The sequence below is a fragment of the Fukomys damarensis genome, unplaced genomic scaffold, assembly GCF_012274545.1.
Source record: "Fukomys damarensis isolate Sample0158 unplaced genomic scaffold, DMR_v1.0_HiC HiC_scaffold_26, whole genome shotgun sequence".
Classification (NCBI taxonomy): Eukaryota; Metazoa; Chordata; class Mammalia; order Rodentia; family Bathyergidae; genus Fukomys; species Fukomys damarensis.
The window spans coordinates 8,263,261-8,285,229 of NW_022900938.1; the positions used below are offsets into that span (position 1 = coordinate 8,263,261).

A 21,969-nucleotide genomic window follows, 5' to 3' on the forward strand; every position below is an offset into this window, starting at 1 on the left:
ATGATTTACAAATTTACAAAGCACTATTATTATTTATCTTGGTCACACTCCTACTCATATGTGTTGAAATATTCAGCAAGGACACATAAGATACCTCCATTTAATGATCCTTACATAAATGGGCCTAAAATGTACTTTCTATAAATTCAAATTGTGTGATATCAAAGAAATTTACTTTCTTAGTACAAGCATTGAGCTATTTCCCAGAGACAGCTATTTTTAGAGGACAAAAATCCTAGGTTAAAACCTGAAATCATTTACTATTTTGTGTGTGTGTGTGTGTGTGTGTGTGTGTGTGTGTTAGGCCAATAAATCACCCCCTGAAAATCTGTTGAAACACTGCATGGTTTGGAATGTGCTATTTTTTAAAAACTGTTTTCTGGTATAGATTCCTCTTCATTCTGAATCTATATTAAAAAACGTGTGAACATATGCTTCTGACTATGTTAGTATATACAATTTTTATGGTAGAGCTGACTCTTAAAACTCCTAATATAATAATGAATACTGAAAAAATGTACAGGAATACATAATGGCCCCAGATAGATCTCTCTTTATGATCCTACAAGGAAAACATAAAGACTAAGGATTCCTCGGCTTTTTAACACCTGACATTCTTCCAAATAAAATTTAAGCTGTCACCACTATACTTAGAAACCCCCAAATGTCAGCAAGCACCCCCTATTTGGACTCCCAAAATTGTCATCAAGAGCAAAAGATCTGTTCCATCCGAGTACAAATGTGGCATAATCTTACTTCAGCTATCATACTCGTTAAACTGTATTTAAAATGATCAATACGTTTTAATGGACAGAATCCAAATACAAAAGCAGGAAATGACCATGTTCTGATGGGACCCCAGTAGGCTCTTGTGACCACAGGACCACCTTCTTCCATTGCATCATTAAATAAGACGGTTTTCATACAGAAAACCAAAAAATTAAGGGTAAGTGGGCAATAGGATTTTTAAAGTAATGAGTAACTCATACTACTCAGGAAAGAAAAACACAACTACAAGCTGACAAAATTATCAAAAGTAGTCATGAACCCACTAGGATTTATGAAAATACCTACTACAGATAAAAGGCAAAGGCCGAAGAGAACTTTTTTCTTAGCCACGTGAGAGGAAACCAATGGTATCTTTGAAAAATAGAACCTACATACATATTCTGTGTTAAATTAGGGTTCACCTGATCCTATTGACTGATGAAAAATGACATCTAGGAATTGCCCTCCTTGGGAACACATAAACCCTGGCTATAGAGAAGTCTCTAAGTCCTTATGGTCCATCCACACAGCTGAGAACGCAAATGTGGCCGGACAAAGCTGAGGAGCATTCCACACCCTTCTTCAGCCCGTCCCACGGGTTATGCCACAGGGACTCCGTGGGGCTGGGGACCATCACACAGTGCCTGGCTTTGTTTAGTGACAACAAAGGGGTCAAAGATTGACAAAAAGACAGGCAGGGCACGGCCTCCCCAAGTCAAACCATGCCAGACAAGGACAAACATTCACAACTGTCTAGGAAAAAGGAATGATTCTAGGTTGAAGCTTTAAATTAGAAAACATCTTCCTCAATTAGAAAGGAAACAAAAGATACAATGGCAAATATTTTCCAACTGTTACCATTGTCTATTTTGCTTTTTGATTTCCTACAGAAAGAACAGATTTAAAGACTATCACACAAAAACAAAATATATAGTGTTGCTTTCTTTTGGTGATGGTAACTAGGAATTTTAGAGATAGCTATGTCACACTTTTCTACAAATGGGAATGCGTAAGTGTAGCTAGCTGCACATTTTACAGCCATTAATAGAACACAAAATACAGCAAGGTACCATTCACTTGACAATTAAGGGTATCAAAGAAACAATAGGTTTTTATTGGTTCTGTTTTGTTTGATGGTTAAAAGAATAATGCAGAGGGCCAGGATTTAGCTCAGTAGTTCAGCTGCCTGCCTCACAAACACAAAGATCCGAGTTTGATCCCTGGTACCCCCCCCAAAAAAAACAGGAAGTTTTCAGTAAAAGGGTAAAAGGGAGATTTTTAAGCAAGCCATGTCCTCAGGGCAGACCAGAAAAAAAAAGCAAAGATTCATGTAACAATTATAAAAATTCATATAAGAATTTCTTCCATGTGATATGATGGATACGAATTATGGTGGGTTATATCACAGCTTTATTAAACATAATGGTTTTCTTTTTTTTTTTTTTCATGCTGGGGAGCAGACTCAGGACCTGGTGCATGCAGGCAAGCCCTTCACCACTGAATCACACCCCAGGCCCCTGTCGCCTATGCACGCCATGTGTTCAAGCTCTATCTGCGTACGTCATTTGAGATAGATGACGTTTGGAAAAACATGACCCATTTTATCCACAGAAGGCCTGTGTCACAAATGCCCGAGACAGGTGGACCCTTCAAGTCTATGGGACAATACAGTTGACTAGGTTGGTGCTTCCTGTATCAGAAAACATTTACCCTGAGAGTCTCAGCACATGGTCAGGTGGCCTACAGATCACTCCTGAGAAGTCTGAGAAAGGAGACAGTTAATTTTGGTTTGTTTGCTTGTTTAGACAATCCAGTCACGTTCTTGCTTTCCTTCCTTCTATCTCTATGTTCAGGAGGAGCAGCAACAGATAGCCCCATTCCCACCCCAACCCTACCTGCAACACAAATTCTAACATCCTTCGTTGTGCCAAAATTGATACAAGCTATAAAAATATGACGCTCAACTGCTGAGGGGCAGCAACAGTGTGCATTTTCTTACCTGATGTGGCCGATCAATTCAATAAGCTTGTGACTAAAAAAATACGCTGTCAGCTCCGACACGTGGCTCAGGACTGAACAGACCCCGAAGAGGGTTGTGGTTCCATTCAGATCTTCCAAATGCCAGTACAGAAAGGTGAACACGAAGCCGTAGCCAAAACCCATGAACCAAGCCACGAACAACACGGAGCCATACTGCACACTGCACAGAAGTTTGATTAAGTCCCAAAAGTTGAAGGTTTGTGAGTGGCTTGCGGCAGACGGTGTCTCCTCAGAAGACTCCGTGGAGGCATTCCTTTCCACCTGCGGGATCTCTACCTCTTTTCCTCTGTTATCGCTGTTTTTGAAGTGGTTGTAGCGGAACCGGAACTGAGTAGCCACGATCAAGGCCATGGTCATGAGAACTCCAAAGACGATGAAGACGATCTGGTAGTTCCTGTACTCCGGGGGCTTACACCCCTTCCCATCGATAAGCACTGCTATGTGGGTGTAGTCAATGCCGATGCCCACGGACAGCATGGCCAGGCCCCAGCCCAGGGACCCCCACATACGCTGCAGTCCATAGCGGTCTCTGTGTTTCCCCAGATACTGGAGTGTCACCGTGTCTACAATCGTGACAGAAGAGGCACTGAAAAATTCTCCTATTATGACAACTACTAAGATCACCAAGAATATAGCTTCCACTTCCTGTTGGTCATAAACAAGAGAGACTTGAGCAGGAGGTAAGGATTTGGTGGTGGTGACAGCAGCAGTGGTTGTCTCCCTGGTTACATTTCCTGTGGGGATGGGGGTTACTGTGCTTGTGTTCAAGATCAAGTCCATAACACGGTCAGTCATTTCACCTGTCTGGGGCTGCAAACTGGGTTCAGTGGTCCTGGCTGAAGGCATTGCAAAGATATCCGCCTCTGGGATATCAAGCCCCATTTGTAAAGTTGGTGGCCAATCAGAACTAGGCAGGTTCCTCTTCTCACGCATTTTTGGTGATGTGTTAAGGAAAGAGAGCGCAGAGGAATTTGCTGGCAGGACGGTTGACAGGTGACTTGCGTTGGTGGGGTGAGCTGTTGGGGCGATCTTTGGTACACATCTCAAGGTAGCAGGTTTGACAAATCCGATGCCCAGGTTGAACAAAACCCAACACAAAAGAGAAAAGAGGAGGACAATTTTGCCTTTTTTGAAGCGATCTGCAACCACCCCCCAAAAAGGAGCACTACAGAATTCAATGAAGTACCGGATGCCTACGAGAAGTCCGCTCTGGCTTGGTGACATTCCCAGCTGTTTATAATACACAGGCAGAAGTGGGTAAAGAGAGCCATAGGCGGAGTAAAAGAAAAAATAAAAAACTTTGGAAATTAGAAGATCGTTGTTTATTTTCACACAATGTTTCTCTATCCAGTCTATTTCCTCCTCCGGAATAGCAGATGTTTCTGTGGAGGAAGGTGTTTCATTTGAAGGTGGTTCGGGTTCCCTGGAAATACCATTGAAGGGATCAGCAAGCACATATTTTCTCTTCTGTTCCTCTTCATCATCAGTCAAGATAGCAACTTTATCATCTGCTGCCATGGTTACCACCACCATCAGAAAATTTACAGTCTTCCTGCAGAATTTTGATCACTGATCTGTAAAGCAAAATTTAAAAGATGGCTTAGCAATGAAAATCATAGAATACAGAACTTCATCTTGCAGGAAGATGAGGAATTTCAAATTACAACTAAAATAACTGGTGACAGAATTCTTATCATTGGTCACTGACTCTTCTGGGTGAACAGGTAAAGAAAAATACCTTAAAATTAAATACTTTTTGTGGCCACTGATACGTTACATCTTTCAGCGGCAGGTTTATAGCTCAGACTCATTCTCAACCTTTTCATGGATTTCCAGAGAAAATGTAAAAATGATAGGGATTATGTCTAAACCAAATATAGGGAGTTGAAAATAAACACTATAACTTCTTGGTTTTACAATTCCACTGCATTATGAAGTAAACATTTTTTAGAAATTAAAGGTAAGCTAAAGCCATTCAGTTTCTAGAAAAAAAAATAAACAAACAAAAAAACTACAATGACAAATATAGTGAAAAAGAGGGAGTCCAGAGCACTTTCTCAACTGGGGTTGGTTACCAGAATCAAATGAGACCTCTGGTAAAGAAGTAGTTTCCCATTGCTTCCTTTATGTATATTACTCCAGATATGCTTTGATGGATTGCAGCTTAAGAAAATATTGGAAAAATAAATAGAGTACAGCCAGGTGTGGTGGTGTACACCTGTAATCCCAGCACTTGGGAGGCTGAGGCAGGAGGATCGCTTCAAGTTTGAGATCAGCCTGGGCTACACAGTCAGTTGCAGAGCAGTCTGAACTACATAGTGAGATCCTGTCTCAAAAAGAAAAAAATAGAGTACATTTATTGGGGCTTGTGTTATGGATTGTATTTAATGTCCCTGCAAAGCCTCATGTGGTAATAGGTGTGGCTTTTGGAGGTAGCTAAATCTAGGATGTGTGAATGTAGATGAAGAGTATGATACTGGGATTAAGGGTGTGAGGTACTGGATTAGCCCACTAACTGGTTTATCATAGCTCTGGATGTTAGTAATGGGAACCCTTACCCCAGCTGTGGGTAGCACCACTCAAAAGGCTTATAGCCTGAGTGTCATAAAAGGGCAAGGGAAGCTTGCTGCTGGCACTGCTTACTGCTTTTTGCCTGCCCTGCTTTGCCATGGAGTGTTTATCATCTGTGATGCTCCTCTGTCATGCCATCCTGCCGCGGAGCCAGTTGATTACGGACTGAACCCTCTACAAACTGTGAGCTGAGTAAACTTTTCCTCCTTTAACTTCTGGGTTTTGGGTATCTTGTTTCAGCAGCAAGAAAAGTAACTAAGATAGCTGGGGATGTGGCTTAATGTAGAGCACTTGTCTAGCATGCTTGAGGTTCTGGATTTAGCACCACAAATAAATAAATAAAGCAAAGAAAATTCAGTCTCTTAATCTTTTTTTAAAAATCTGTTGAGGATTTACTTTGTGCCAGGTAACATTTAAAGGGCTTTACCTATATTAATTCACATTCTCACACAATGCCTATCATTATGTTCATTTCACACATGAGAAAAATGAGAACTGGAGAATTTAACTAACGAACAGCAAAGTCAGGATTTGAACTCTGGTATTATGGCTTCGGCACACCTAGTCTAATACACTATACCAGACTGCCAAATGCTACATTTTAGGTGGTAAAATGTTAGTAATCCTTTTTAAGGGACAAGGTATTTCATACGAAATCTCAGCAATGCATCAGCAATTTTACAGCAAATTTACAGAAATTGTGTCATGTTCCATCAGAGTTGCCCATTTCTTCTGCTACGTATAAGTGGAGCAGAGTCAAAAGGTCTCAACTGCACATTTTGATGGTAAGAGGTACATATATTAGTACTTGTTAACTCCTTCTACCTTTTCTACCTGAGAGAAATATCGACTTCACTTGCCATCCCTTGTAATGATCTTGCTTTTTCTTTTTCCAAAATGAATTAACATTCATAAAAATCTTCCAGAATTTTGCATATTTTAACCTCCACAAAGCTCCTAGGTGGACATTAGAAACACAATTTAATGAGGCCTGTATAACAAGTCAATTTGTTATTTATTCCCAAAAGCAGGATACCATGTAGCTACTAGCTTTGAAAATGTTTGCATATTTTAGACTTTTTAGGTTAAAAGAATTTTTAAATTGAGGTTACATTCATATAACATAAATTAAATGAACAATTACATTTTAAATAAACAATTCCATGGCATTTTAAATTAACATATTCACGATGTTCAGTGGCCACCACTTCTATCTAATTTTCTTATCTTATATTAATTGTGAAAGAAAAATTTCCCTTTCACATAACTTGAAGGAAAAGAAAAATGAAGAGTTTTTCCTGCCTGGCCACAGAAGACTTTCTTTAATGCTCTGTGTTTTGTTTTGTTTTCTTTTTCTTCATTAGTGTCTTCAGCTACCCAGTTCAGCAGCTCCAGTTCTATTCCATCACCTGAAAAGAACAAGTTCTCCTTTGAACTCATTCCTTAAATTAGTTTAATTCCTGAGCCCAAAACTGAAATAAATGTTTGTTGTGTTAATGATATGTATAACTGCTGGGTGAACAGGGTCAATCAAACATGCCTACTTTGGCTCCTTCCCTAACCCCACCAAAATGACACTGAGCACCTGCACACACACACGGGAGCTCCTTTAGAGTCATAACCTAAGCGTGGAAACATTAAAGGGCAACAAGAGCAACAAAATAAAGATATTTTACTCATGCAAATTCTCAAACAATTCATCCCGCATGTCTCCCTTTCTCAGTGTGTGTTCTGCTATACCAAGGGGATAATGAAAAGAGAGCAGGACACAGAATGCAGGAAATAAGAGCTCAAACGTGGGAGACAGGCAAAGGGAATATGGGCATGGTGGGACCAGAATTCCCAAGATGACAGCTGTACCTCAGACCCAAAGGGCAGTGCAGCAGGACAGGTGGAAAGGCTGCTGGAGAGCCCGCTCAGCTAAACTGCACTGGATAGAAGAACGCCAGTACATTCGAGTAAGCACCAAGAGTAAACTGAGACAGCTGGTGAAGAGTTGGGGGATTAATTAGTGATAAGTACAGATAAAGTTAAGTAACTAGAACACTACAAGGAAACAAAATTTGCACAGGAAAAGAAAAAAATAATCATAGCTTACTATATTTCCACTATGACTACAGTCACACTACTATAATTCGGAGCAAACCAAAATGGCCACATAACCCTGGAAGGACAGGCGAGGAGGAGGCTGGGCGGGTAGAGGCCAAAAGGGAGGGAGTTAATCCTGTGTCTTCCGCAGTGGGCAGAAAACAATGCCTACATTCAAAGTTCATGAAGCAAGAAGAGCAAAACAATCATGGGTAGGCAGAAAAAGCAGTTGTGTCTGATAGGAGAAATAAGAAAGAGGACACAGGAGTCTCAAGACTTTTTTAACAAGTCTAGCAAGCTGGTTAATTTTTTGAAACTCTGTACTATATAGCCCTCTTTTTAAAAATAAAAAGCAATGAATTCTACACTTCAGAAAGTATAAAGTTGTCATCATAGAGAAGTGACAAATGTCTGAGGAGATAAGCATGTTTAACCTGATTTAAACCACTACACAGTGCACGTGTGTATTGGAACATCACATGACCCACTGATTTGTACAATTTTATGTTGTCATGGATTAGTTAAAAATAAATTTAATTTTACAAAGAAGTATACAATCATCTGCACCTTGGCTTTGCAAGAGACAATTAATTCCAGACAGATACTTCCACTCTTCTGTGTCTGGCTTAAAATACTTTTCCAGAATTGTACAGAATCACACTCAACTGCATGAATTCTCATTTGGTGCCCTGTGGAGGCCTTTACCTAATTATCTCCCATAAATCAAGCGCTGAGACTTTACCAAGTAGGTCAGAGAAGGACAGAAAGACCTCTTCAAAGGAGATAATTCCATGAACTGTCCAAGTGATGACGAACAGCTGGTGCCCAAATGCTAATCCAAAGATGCAGATATTTTACAGCAGGATTCTCATTTAAATCCCCAGGCTGATGTTTCACCAAACTACTCTTCCTGTCCACCTTATTCAAATGATTTTTGATTATCATAAGGCCACATAAGGTTTCTCTTGTTATGTAAGTCTAGATGCTAAGTTCTCTCAGAGTACCGACAAACGCAAAGTAGTTATGGAGTGTCCTCCAGTGTGACTTTCGGTACCCTTTATATGAAAGTCATACTCAGTGACGTTTATATGAATTGCAAACCTGAAATTACAATAAAAAACTTTCAGTTTAAATTCAGGACAGTACATTTCAGATTCAGTACCTTCAGGTTTAGATTTTGATGAAAAGAAACCAAACCATGGAGAAATCACAAAAAGTAACGACATAAAGTATAACTGTAGCCACCTGTGTTATCACAGGATTGAGAACAAAAGAACCAAACCAAACTTCTGTATTTCAATAAAATTATGCTCCAAAGAAATGAGAACGTCTAATACAAGTATGGATAGAGAAAAAGTAGGAGAAACAAAATATTTACATGCTGAGCGAGGTATTTAATGTTTATAGAAGGGACATTTTGTTTACTAGGACGTTGGTATGGGCTGAAAGTTTAGTTTCTCCTCCCCAAATTCAGAAGGTGAAGCCCTGGACTCCAGTGTGACCGTGCTCCAGGCAGGCACTTGGGTTCAGAAGACCCTAAGGGTGGGACCCTCATGGTCCAGCGGGAGACAGAAAAATGTCTCCTCGCTTGCTGAAAAGAAGCCATCCAAGGACACAGTGAGCAGCTGTCTACAAGCCAGGATGACCAGGAACCACGGTCTTCATCGCATCATGATCTGACTCTGAGGAACGCTGGAAACTGTTTCAGCCCTGCACCACACTTAACATTTGGTTTTGTTTTACACCCTCAGGTAGATCGACACAATGTCAACCACCACCCACCCATTCAGCGAAGATCTTGTTTCAAACTTCAGCATCTTAAAGCTTTTTCTTTTTTTTGTAAAGAAAGTTTTAAAAAGAGTGGGAAGACATTACAAATCATACACGGCAATCTTTGAAGATTTCTCTGGGAACTCTATTGCAGGTTTGCTATTCATCCTAATGGGCAGGGCTTTTGTTTTGTTTTTTTGGAAAACCAGAAAAGTCTTCTCACCTACCACACTCTAGTGATAGTAATCAACACCATGACTGTGAAAATGTAACACAGCACGTTCAAACCCAGAAAGGCATCTGAGCATTCAAATAGCGGGTATTTCTGAATTATTGATGAGAGGCAATGAAATCATTCTTGTTTAAATTGATAGCTTTCTTCTTTAAGTATTTAAATTAAAATGACTCAAACATACATTGTTATCTATACATATATGAGTACAGAAATGGATAAAACTTTTGAAGGAAAAGAACCCTCAGATCTGAATACATATTTGGAATAATCAATGCCAAAGGTCAGATTTCCAAACACGAAGATAATGTGTACAGTGACATAACATCAACGATGGAGAGGAAACAACCTAAGTCACACAGAAGGGACATTTTCCTCACGCCTTGTCATTGTAACTCAGTGCTGTTCAGAGACCAGGACTGCGGCTGTGAACAGGAAAATCTCCCCTGCCAGCTGTTACTAACATCTCAGAGCCTCAAGAAACGAGAGGACTCAGGGCTGCCACTCACCAAGACACAGACAGAGAAATCACTGTAAATGAGCCTCAGGGTCCTGGTATCTGCACACCACCCTCCTGAACATCCAGCACTTCTGGACACAACTTCCACCCAACAGGTCATTTCTCAAAACTTAGGTCTGCTGTAGCATCTGCTAGATGTGTAGCGGATGTCTTGAAAAAGGATACAGGCTTGCTTTACAACAGTCACACAAGGATACAAATGCTTTAGACTGTTTTGGACGCTTCCTCTTTCTCCCAGGCTTTTGTGACAGGGTTGCTTTGGGGCTGAGACAACAGAGAAAAGCAAAACTGGTCCTAGTCCTGTCAGTCCGGTTTTTAGCTGGAGCCCTCCAGGCACTCAGCACCGCCCCCAGGCTGCCTGTCCCTGACGCCCCGCCTGCATTATTCTTCCAGAACCTGTCCCAGGCACCTTGCAAACTATGTCTGCTAGGTGACAAACAGCTCCATATGGGCAAACTGATCCACCTTGACAATGCATTTTTATCTTCACAGGGGCCTAGGGCACTATCTGGTCATCGTTATTACTGATTACAGCACCACACCTCAGTGACACTTGCCAGGGATATAGCAACAGCTGGTTGTGTCATCCTCACAACAGTCCTTGGGCTGGCACAATCACTTTCTGACCTTATAGCTGAGGACACAGAGGTAGAGAACACCAGCTCCAAGTCACAGCAGGACGGGTAAACGAGCTGGATTCAAACCCAGACTGTCGCTGCTTCCTACTGTAGCACACAGAGACACCAAATGCCTGGTCCAGTGCCTCCAAGACCAGCTCTACAGTAGACAATATGAGCCTAGAACCCAAGGAAACAGGGAATAATGGGGAAGAGTTAAGTGACCAGTTAGACAATAATGAAAGAGAAGCCGCACAGCACTGCATAAAGAATCATAAAAAAGAAATATGAGTACTGCCAGGGTCCTGAGTAAGGAGCCCTAGTACTTACAGGGGTTGGCAAGAGAATGAGGGTCTTTGGTGGAACCTTGAAAGATGGGAAGGCTTCACCTTGGGCAAAGATGAGTGGGGAAACTTCTAGCACAGGGGATGGAAAGGAAACAGAGCCTCCTTAAGGGATTTATACCAGGAAGGTGAGACACAAGGGTTAGCAGACAGCAAGAGATAATAGGGGGCCTTGAGTACCAGGCTGAGGCTGATACAACACAAAGTACCATGCTGGAGTCCTAGACTGAAAATAAAGACTTTTTTTTTTTAACCCGACAGCTGTAAAGTTAGAGGGGACAGGTGCTTGGTGACCCATAGTTCCCTTGGGGAAGACCACACAGTGGGAGACGGGTGGGCACAGACACAACACACTGTGCCAAATGTTAAAACAGGAGTGAGCACAGGCGACACAGAAGGCCCCAGGCCAGGCCTCCAGGGAGCCTAGAAGGACAGGAGCAGCAGCCCGGAAGAGAAGTGGGCCTTGCTCCAAAGGACCAGTGTAAACACTGTGGCTTACTGAGGGGAGAGGAGAAGAGGAAGGAGGAGGAAGAGATTGCAGAGACCGGCCGGATGCGCGCTGAGGCCCTGGAGAGCTTTTGCAGGCTCAAAGTGTCAGCTGCTTATCTACAGATGAGCAACCTCACAACCTCTTCCAGCAGCAACCGGAAGGGTGGGAAGGCATAATGCATGCAGGGCTGTTCTCGGCACGGTGCCTGAGGGACACCGTCTCTGTAGAGAGCAACCAGGAGTCATGGAGAACGAAGCAGGAACACAGGACAGCCACGTTTATAGTTTACAGAGATCACCCATCAGAGCCGCAGCCCGGAACATTAGAGGGCGGCGTTTTGCTGCAGCAGCCTACTAAGGATGCGCTGACATTCTCATTTTTGTTATACTGAACCAGTTTTACCACGAACGGCAATAAAAACCTCCTGTGATGGTTACCGGTTCAGAAAAAAGGATGCTTCGTGAACTGTACCTAGCCCAACCTTTTATAACATCTGGACATGGAATAAATTTGTAACACTGTTCTCACCCCTTCTTTTTTCAGATTTCTCTTGTCTACACAAGTGTTAAACCCTCTATGAGAAGAATATAGTATTTTGTATATTGCCCTTTATTTCTGTAATCACTCATCAAATACTGATTATTTTTTAAGCACTTGATGACAACAGATGAGATTTTTATTAAAGTTCAACATGGTCAGCGATTAATTTGAGAACTAAAGCAGAGAGAAATCTCAGCCTTTCTCTTGGCTTTGACAAATCAATGCCTTTTTGAGCCTCCCTTTTCTAGATGTAAAAAGAGGACAAAAATACAAACTCAAGTCAACTAACTCACAGAGGGATTCCAGGGCTTAAATGAAATACTGCATAAAAATGCACTTTGTTAATTGAAAGGCAATATATGGACATTGGGTGGTGGCTGCAGTTTTATTGCAGGATATCCTATGTATTTTGGAATTATTCCAAATGCATTCTTCTCAGGTGAGTGTTCTAAGGTTCCCTGGTAGCAGCCCGGGACAGGAAAAGACCAGCTTTTGACCCATCGAGACTCGTAGATTTGTGCTCATGTTCTCTTCCTCGGTTTACCATCTAAGAAAGGGTATGGGGCACAGGCTCACTAGACAACACCCCTGTATTATGGGCTGGAACAATAAGGATCTCTCAGCTAGTAATAACTATGTGTTTAAAACATACTCCTCTGTAGAGCTATGTTACTCACATTTCTGACATCAGAAACCTGCAAGGAAGGAGCTAAAACCTAACATTTCTTCTCAATCTGCTAAATGAGTAAAAGGAAGGAACTATTTTTATCTCTAAAAGGTGGGGGAAGTCACTGTTAACCATAAAAGTGGCCTAATAATATATAGCTAAGTGGCTTTTCACTTTCACTTTGTAACAGAAACAATTAAAGGTCAATTTTTTAAAATGACAACTTAGGCCCTTTCAACCGTATCAATCATCATGAAAGCAGATCCCTATTTATTTGTTTGAGGCTGTTAATTAACTATTGTGCCAATAGAACATAGTTTATAATCTAGATTTGAAGCTGGCCCCAGAACCTCATTTCCTTCCACCTTTTAAGTAAACTTCCTGCCCTAACACAAGCCCAGCAATAACAGACACCCAACACTTCACGTTACAGCATGAAAAGAAAAGTTTACAAAATACATTTGTGTCTTGCGATCTATTTTTTTTTTCTCCAACCAAAAAACTTCAAGGGATGTTCCAATATAGGAAGTGAAATTCACTGAATTTGCTTTGGTTCGGAGCATTTGTTGAGGAGAAGAACAAGGGAGGGGTACGAGAGGGTCAGAAAGCAGAAGTGATGTATATGCAGCTCTTCCTACACCAAGGTCTGCAGCTTTGTCTGGGATAATCAAACAGACGGGCAGGTGGGGGCTGCAGTATGCACCGTATTTCAACACTAAAGCGTGGAAACAAAGTCCTCATCGAAATACTATCATCAAGAGCAGAGGGCCAAGATTACTGACCTAAGAACCCAAAGGTTATAGTGCATACTTCTTAAGGGGAAATTCTCTCCGTGGGATGCCAACAGCACAGCTCAAGGGCATCCCACCCAGGGCTCGGGGAGCCTCCTCCCACTCTTCCAACCACAGACCACAGACACTTGCAGCCTCCACGGGAACAGCCTCAACAGTGGGGGCCATGACATCATTGTCAGGGGTCTCTGAAAGCCCTAACAGCTGGGTGTGGTGGTGTATCCCTGTCATCCCAGCACTCGGGAGGCTGAGGCAGGAGGATCAGAAGTTCAAGCCCAGCCTGAACAACTTAGTGAGATCATTTCAAAATTAACCAGACTGGGAGGGTGGAGGTGGTGATACAGCTCAGTGTGAAAGGCCTGGGTTCAATCTCCAGTACCAAAAATAAATAAATAAATAAATAAAAATCCTAATAAATGCGTCACACATTTATATTCTGCTCATTTTCAAATGTATATTCATGCTACCATCACTTATTTCTCTAATAAAGGTTAATGCAACTTGCGGGGGGGCATTGGTCATTGAGCCCAGGGCATGAACACTGAGCTACATCTTTAAACCTTTAAAAAAATTTTTTTTGAGACAGGATCTCACTAAGTCACTAAACTGCCCAGAACAGGCTTGAGCTTGTGCTCCTCCTGGAGCACAAAGTCTGGAATTATAGATGTGTACCACCATGCTTAAGTATGCAACTCTTATTACCTTTCTATTACCACGTATCTCTCAGATAGGGAACCGGAAGGGAGCAGCTAATATCATGGGAGAGCCCGGGAAATCTACATATTAAAATGGAGTCTTCAAAGAGGTACAAAGGGCCCAAAAATACACGAAAAACATTCAATGCCTCTGACCATTAGAGACAGGCAAATTAAAACAACAGTGAGATCACACCTTATTCCAGAAAGAATATCCATCATCAAGGAATCAAATACTAACAAATTCTGGGGTGGTGGAGAAACTCTTTTATATTGTTGGTGGGAATGTAAACTAGTACAACCACTAAGGAAATCAATATGAGAGTCCTGAAAATACAAATTTCGGCTGACTGGGCTATTTCCCTTCTAGATATCTTTCCCACAGAGTTGAAGAAATATTACAGGGATAAATGCATACTCATGTTAATAGCAGCACAACTCATAATGGCTAAATCTTAGAAGCTAAATCTTAGAATGGCTAAATCTACACCCATCAACAGATGGATGGGTAAAGAAAATAAGGTATTTATATATAATGGAGTACTACATCATAGAGAAGGATAAATTTCAGTCATTTTTTAGGAAAATGGATGCAATTTGAGGCCATACTCTTAAGAGAAATAAATCAGACACACAAGCTTAAATATCACATGGATTCTGTTACACGAGAAACCCAAAGTATAAAATAAATAAAAGAGCAAAATAAGACATTAAAAATAGGGAGACAGATATTTTGCAGAAGGGACAGGGACAAAGAAAGGGAGGGAGAAGGGGACGTGGGGAAAGAGATGAGAAGAAACAAGATGTACTTTATATAAATGCACCAACACCTCACGATGAATGTAATCCTTATGGGGTACAAATGAAAAAATGAATTTAAAAAGGAAAGTGGTGTTTCCAAACTCCACATATGCAATGTAACAGGTAAAAGGTTGGGAAGGAAAAGGAGGAAGAACAGAACTTCACACTGCAGGTCACGGCAAAGCTGAGAGCCACAGAAGCCTGTGCTGACCACTGCAAAGCCATCTCTACCATCAAACAATTTATTATTTCAACGAAAATGAATTTGTTTCTATGCCAACAAACACAACCAGAAAATGTTAGATTTCTTTTCATACTACAAAACAAAGGATTTTTTAAAAGTTTGGTACTGAAAGCAATTTTTAAGGTTTTACAGAGATATTTTCCTCAATAAATTAATTATAGTTTGTTATACTTTAGGAGCAATTTCATTAGAATATATATCTGCTTTTTTTCCCCATTAAGTTTATTGGCACATTTAAAGCAAACACTACAGTTCCATTCATCGCTGGGACCTTGTACCTTTACATGACAGGTGTTGGTTCTCATTTCTTCCCCATACCCCTGCCCTCCCTTCACTCTTCCCTATTTACAAAGACTTGGTTTCCATTTTTTCCTTTTTTCACATTTTGTCTTTTCCCTTATTTCCTCTCCCCTCCCCTTCCCACCTCCCCTTCAGCCATTTTCTTCCTATTTCACAATGTCAATTATACCATTTGAACCTTATTTACCCTTCTAGTTTTTCACACCAGAGAAACTATTCGGCATTTACTCAAGTGTGGCCTATTTATTTCACTTAAGAGTGTGGCCTCAATGTGCATTCATTTAGCTACAAATGTCTCTAGTTTCTCATTTTTTATGGCTGAGTAGTACTCCATTTTATAGAAAAAACACATCTTCTTTATCCAGTCTATATCTGCTTTTTATAATGACAAATTATAATTTGAATGTTTGGGTTCTTTTTAAACCTAGTTAGTCAAATTCTAGTGTCATATAAAAATACACAATTTTTCCCAATATCTTTTCAAAACAGGATTGACTTAAATATAATTAGTATAGGACTCTAGGTTCACAAACACAAAATACTAAGAACACAGAAAAATACAAATATAACAGGAAATTAAAACCATCTACAGGTATCAGTACTATATCATTAAGTTACAGCACTGCCTCATGTTATAGTAATACTATTTTTATAACAGGCCCTTAATAAATACTTATTCAATAACAGTATTACCACTTGGTTATTCTAATACTATTAGATACTGAGAATATTAAGAAGGCTAAAGAAAGCACAATCTATCCAAAGAACAATATTTTAAGTAGAAATGATAGGTGATTTCTTCTCAGACACATCCTTTATGACTTTACAAATTGAAACCAGAATATAGACCTCAAAGTTGAACATACATTTTCCTTTAGACAAGTAGCTACCATCAATGATTTTTACCTATAAATTCTAAATGTACAAAGATAAATTCAGTATATGCTTAGCACATTCTACTACAAATAATCTAAAAATTGTTTAATTTTGTTTCTTAATGCTGTTTTGGTCATACTGAATTGAAAGTTACGATGTGCAATCAATTCTGATACAATTAGATCAGAAAAAGGTTTATTACCTGGCTTATTTAAAAAGGTATTTTAACATACCTGCCATACCAATACTGTTTTGTCTTTGTTTTTTGCATTGAGGTACTGAGGACTGAATCCAGGACTTTACACTGAGTTATATCCCCAAATATTTTCTAAAAAAATTTTTCTAGCTAAGTCACCAATATCCCCAGGCTGTTCTGAAACCTGTGATCCTCCTGCCTCCACTGCCCAGAATTCTGGGATTATAGGCATGTAAACACCATACCTGGATATTGTTACTTTTTTAAGTGAAAAGATTCAGTGCAGCTGAAGATGTGGATTCACAGGCTGTCATCCACTGAGAACAGGAATATAAACTTTGTAGAACGCAAAGATTTAAGTTTGAAGATATTTACTGCAATAGTTTTCATAATAATTCAAGATGAAACAAAGTAATAAGCAATCAAAAATAGGACAGATAAGTAAATTATGGCATATTTATGTAAGAGAAAAATTAGAATCTTATCTCCATATGATGGGAAAACAATTTAATTACATGAGAAAATGTATCACCATTAAATGAAAAAGAAAGCTGGACATTAAATTCTATGCATAGTAGATTTATATCTGTAAATCTACAAATCACATATGAAATATATTTTATAGAAAGACTTACAGAAAATAATACCAAAATGTTACTAGGCGTTATCCCCATGTAGTAAAATTAGAACTTATGTTTTTTCTTATACTTGGCTGGATTTGTTTCCAGTGAGCACACATCCTTGGTTAAGAGGCACTATTTTAAACATGGGACTCTTGGGGAGCCTTCGGCATGGAGAGCCCTGACCCTCGAGTTCCGGGAAGTCTGCTTATCCTCCAACAGCCGGTGCTTCCCAAGAGACAGTAATGAAGAGGCTTTGAACTTGGAAGGGGGAACAAGAAAATAAAAATGAGTATCGTTTTCACTGAGGCCCTACTCTTAAGTGAAATAAATAGGACACATTTGTAAGTACCAAATAGTTTCTCTGGTATGAGAAACTGAAAGTGTGAATAAGGTTCAGAATGTGTAACAGATAATGTGAAATAGGAAGAAAAGGTCCAAAGGGGTAGGGAAAGTGGGAGGGGTAGGGGAAAGAAAAGAAGGGAAAGGAATAAATATGAGAAAATGAAAACAAAGCCTTTGTAAATAGGGAGGGGTGGAGGGGTTTAACAGAGGGCAGAGGATGGGAAAAAATAAGAACCAAGATACATCACGTAAAGGAACATATTCCCGGTGATGAATGTAACTGTATTGTATACCTAAAATGCACCAATAAACAATGAGAAGTGTGTCATTTTAACCCCTTTGAAAATAAAACAACAAAATCTTTTATCTAAACTCCCTTATAAAGGTGAGCTGGAGGCTCACCTTATGTATTAAACACCACTCTGCACACATCAACATGGAGCAGCGGTAAGAAGTCCCTTCAGAACCTCAGAAGCAGCTTGACCCCCCCATCAAATCAGGTTCATCAGCAACAGTACGTAATTAAGAGTCACAGATGACGTGAGAGCCACTTCATAAGGCTCGGCTGTGTGTTCAAGTCAGGGGACTTGGCTCTGGGTGACAGAAACCTTGTTTGCCTTGGGCCCAAGTTTGCCCTGGTCCCACCTTAACCTGTGTCCCTAGGAGCAGCCGGAACAGTTACGAGAGAATTCCCAACATGGGACACAGGAACCTGTTCCTGGGCTCTGCTGGCCAAGTCCCCTTCACCCCACAGTGCCGAGGGGCTCACGGGGCCCTGGCACACAGCTCCACTGGAGGACCTGGCTGTGGGGTGGTTTCCCTATGTCACCCCACACAGGCAGCTGACTACCAGCCTCACTCCTCACTTTCCCCTGGCACGGCCAACCCACAAATCAGGCATGCACAGGCAGCACCCGTTCCTCTTTCTAGTTCTCCTTTTCCTCCTCCGCAAAGCCACACAGGAGCTGCCTCTGGCCGCAGCTTGCTCATGAGTCCCGGTCTCCCCCATTTCTCCCCCCAGTTCCCTCCGGGTCTCAGATCAAAAGGCTTCTAAACGTTTCTTCGGAGTCATTCCAAGTTGGACTTCCCTGCTTTCTGTTTAGAGAATGTTTCCTGAATTAGACTCCCAAACGGTCTCCAGAACAAGCGTCAAGAAAGGTGTCCATGCCCTCCTTGACTCAAATGGCTTCCTTCAAATGGCTTTTCTAATAGCTGAGCTTCTTCTGTCTCTACCTCATTCTCTTACCTCGCTCCCACATCCTAGAATTCAGCAGGACCACCAGGTCATAAGGAACACAGAGCCCTCATTTACATTTCCGCATTTCAACATGCCTCATCCATGGCTCGGCTATGCTTACAGGGTCCAAGGAAGGTGGTGGCCACCTGAACGCACACAAGTGCCTGGTAGGCTTCACTTTGGCTGGTGCCGAGGTACAGGGGTGTGTGTCTGTGTGTACATGTGTTAAAGACAAAATGTAGCAATCAGAGTGGTAATACACAGCAGGCACATTAATATGTGTCTTAGATGGAGGCAAGTGATTTAAATGCAAGATTAAGTTGTTCCTCAGTTTAAAAACTTTGCTTTGGTTTTCTGTTTCAGCTTCTACATCAACAAATCAAATAGCGTTCGCCTTAACAAATAATTAGTAGTTTCTAAAAGTTGCCCAGAGAGCAAACTTGAAACAATGGCATTTTACAAAACAGTAAATAAATACCTTCTAAATATGGAGACTCAAAAACAGTTACAACAAAGGATACTGAACCCAGCTATGGGGCTAGGTTCTTGGGTAGCCTATCATTCAGGATTTATGAAAAATCAAAACTGCCACAAGCCCCTTTCACCCTCCAATGCCAGGGCAGGAAATGGCCACAGAGGGCTAATGCTGGGTAGCTAGGTGTTTCCACTGTCTCACAGAGAATTCACATCAGATGTGTGTTTGGTTTTCCCAGGAAGCCAAAATGCTATACCCTGGAAAATGCTGTGGCCAACTTTGCTTTGAGGAAAAAAAATTTCACCCAAACTGGCTTTTTAGTAGGGTAAGAGTTTGCCATTTGATTTAAAAGTGTCCTAAATCAAAACTTTCAGATTTTCTTCTACTTAAAACACAATTAAAACCTTAAATGAAATGTTAGAAGACACCTAAAATTATGTCTCTCTTCTGCAAAATAATCTTTCAATTATCTTTTTCTCAGGATTACCTGTAATGAACCAAATTTATTCAGATTTCCTTCACGTATAAAACATAAGAATGTGTCTTGATTCTTAAAATGTCTGAATATATTTGGTTCTAGATATCTAAGTCTGAGCAGGGATGTGTATTAATTTTAAGATTCTCAGCATTGATTTTTGTTAATTTTACACAGAACTAGGCAGAACTGTGGGATCATGTTTAACAAACACATGTACATCAGTTTAGATTATGTGAGGGTGACCTGCTGCTCCTGACTACATTATTAAAAATAAGTGTACCTCAAGTCACAAAGTTTCATGAGAACCTACAGCCATGACTTCACGGGAGACAGACCAGCCAAACTGACTTCTACTCTGCTTTCCACAGATCGCTCCGTGGAGAAGAACGATGCTTTCCAAGCTCACTGCCACTAGTAAGACTGGGAAGAAACGGGTTCTTCTGCGGTGTGTATCAAAGCCTTCTCACTGAGGAGGAAAACTGAGGGACGGAGAAGATGCTACAGCTCCTATTAGATGGCCGAGTTTTACTCCAAGACTCCTTACTCTGCCCAACACCTGCAAAGCTGCCAAAGACTCCGCCATCCTCTTTCATCACCTGAGTCCCATGTCACTCCCGTAAACCATGATAAGAGTTCAGACACATACAAATTTCTCTTACTTGCAATTTGTATGAAGAGCATTAATTCTATTCTTTTGCTTCTCTTTTTGGTTTATATAATAGAAGAACATATGCTTGTTCCAAATGTTTTCTTCTTTTGGTACCGGGGATCAAACTCAGGACCTTGCACTTGCGAGGCAGGCAGTGGAACCACTGAGCTGAACCCCAGGCTTCTTCCAAATATTTTTGAAAAGCCCAAACCTGACTTTATAAGGTAAGAAGTAAAAACACTATCTCCATCCCACCCCACTTCCTTAAGGTAGCCACTTTCAACAGCTGGTACTTGTACGAAGGTTGCAGAAAAAGTATATAAATATATCCTGATTTTTTTCCCCAAGCCATTGTATCAAAGCAGCTGGCAGACTCACATACATGGCATTTTTGTAACAAGGAGAATGCTAAATCAAGATTTACCAAACACCAAAAGAAGAAAAACCAAAAAGCTCACACCCACTAATATGCGTCCATTACAAATATACAGGTTATTCTCCCTTGGGTAAATATTCGCAGGTACACGTAAGCTGAAATGAAGTCAGTCTTCAAAGGCAAGAAGCAAAGTAAAGTACCTGGTAGTAGAGACACTTAATGAGTCCTGGGTAGGGAGGGACACCGTGTGAATTTCCTGTGCTTTGGAGCCAGACACACGGGCTTAAATCTAACTCCACCCATAACTGATTATGTGGTTAGCACAAGTTGCTTAACCCTTCTGAGTATCCTTTTCATCATGAACACAATGAAGGGAAAGACACCTTCAGATTTAAAAATGAACTCTTTAGGATGGTGTTTTAAGCCTACTAAGTGCTCTAAACATGCCGTACGACTGCTGACACCCACAAATTATATATAATGGAACTGGTGACCAACACCCTCGCCACCAAATACCTGCAAGAACTGTTGCTTTGTCTTTGTTTTTCAGATTGTTGTCATATTGCTATATTCACCTTATTTGTGTTGACACGGAGTGTACCTTAGCAATAAATTACTGTAAACGTGCTTGGTAGCTTTCATGCACACTGAAATTCGACCTCTCTCTCTCCCCCTCCCCGAGTGTCTTTCCCTGGGCACATTAACAACGTTCCAGCATCTTCCTAAGCAATGCTAAACTGTACTTACAACTTGAAATAAATACCACCCATCCTACTAAATAGTCTGCACCACCAAGTAGCCGAAAACATTCCCCATGCCTACTAGGGACAACTGCAGGTGACAGCGCCAGTACGAATACCCACCAGCCTTCATCGCCCGGCGCTGGCCCATCCACTGTGTGCGCCCACTTCACATCCACCCCGCTGAAGAGGGCAGGTGGACACCCACCCTGGACTTCTACAAAGGTGAAGGCGAAATTCGGCAGCGGTACCATTTGACACCGGAGAAAATGGGCCCCGGACACCGGCCACACGTTCCAGCGCTTCCGTGAGGGGCTTGCTGGACATCCGGATGAGAGGAAAGCTGCGGTTTTGCCTGTGGGAAGCAGGGCGCCCGGGTGCTGGCCGTCCCGGGAACTAGTCCACCTGTCTACCCGGGGAGGGCGAAGGAAGGGAAGCGGCGCTGGGCGCGTTTCGCGGTGCGCTCCTACTCCCGGGCAATGACCGGGTCGCGGGTGCA

General features: G+C 41.2%; 1 protein-coding gene across 5 annotated transcripts in view; it reads right to left on the minus strand.

Moving 5' to 3' along the window:
• The window catches only part of Mfsd6 (major facilitator superfamily domain containing 6), a 59,016-nt gene extending 37,095 nt beyond the window's left edge, over positions 1-21,921 (minus strand). The window contains exons 1-2 of one of the 5 annotated variants that reach the window (XM_010636862.3): positions 21,679-21,920; positions 2,768-4,382 (exon numbers count right to left, since the gene is read on the minus strand). In XM_010636862.3, coding sequence (XP_010635164.1) covers positions 2,768-4,341 — 1,574 coding nt within the window. In that variant the 5' untranslated portion in view covers positions 4,342-4,382; positions 21,679-21,920. Of the gene's footprint in view, positions 1-2,767; positions 4,383-6,681; positions 6,822-20,930; positions 20,950-21,593 lie in introns of those variants that run through there. The other 4 variants (XM_010636861.3, XM_010636863.3, XM_033756301.1 and 1 more) reach the window with 4 other exon arrangements.
• Between the last annotated feature and the right edge of the window lie 48 nt (positions 21,922-21,969).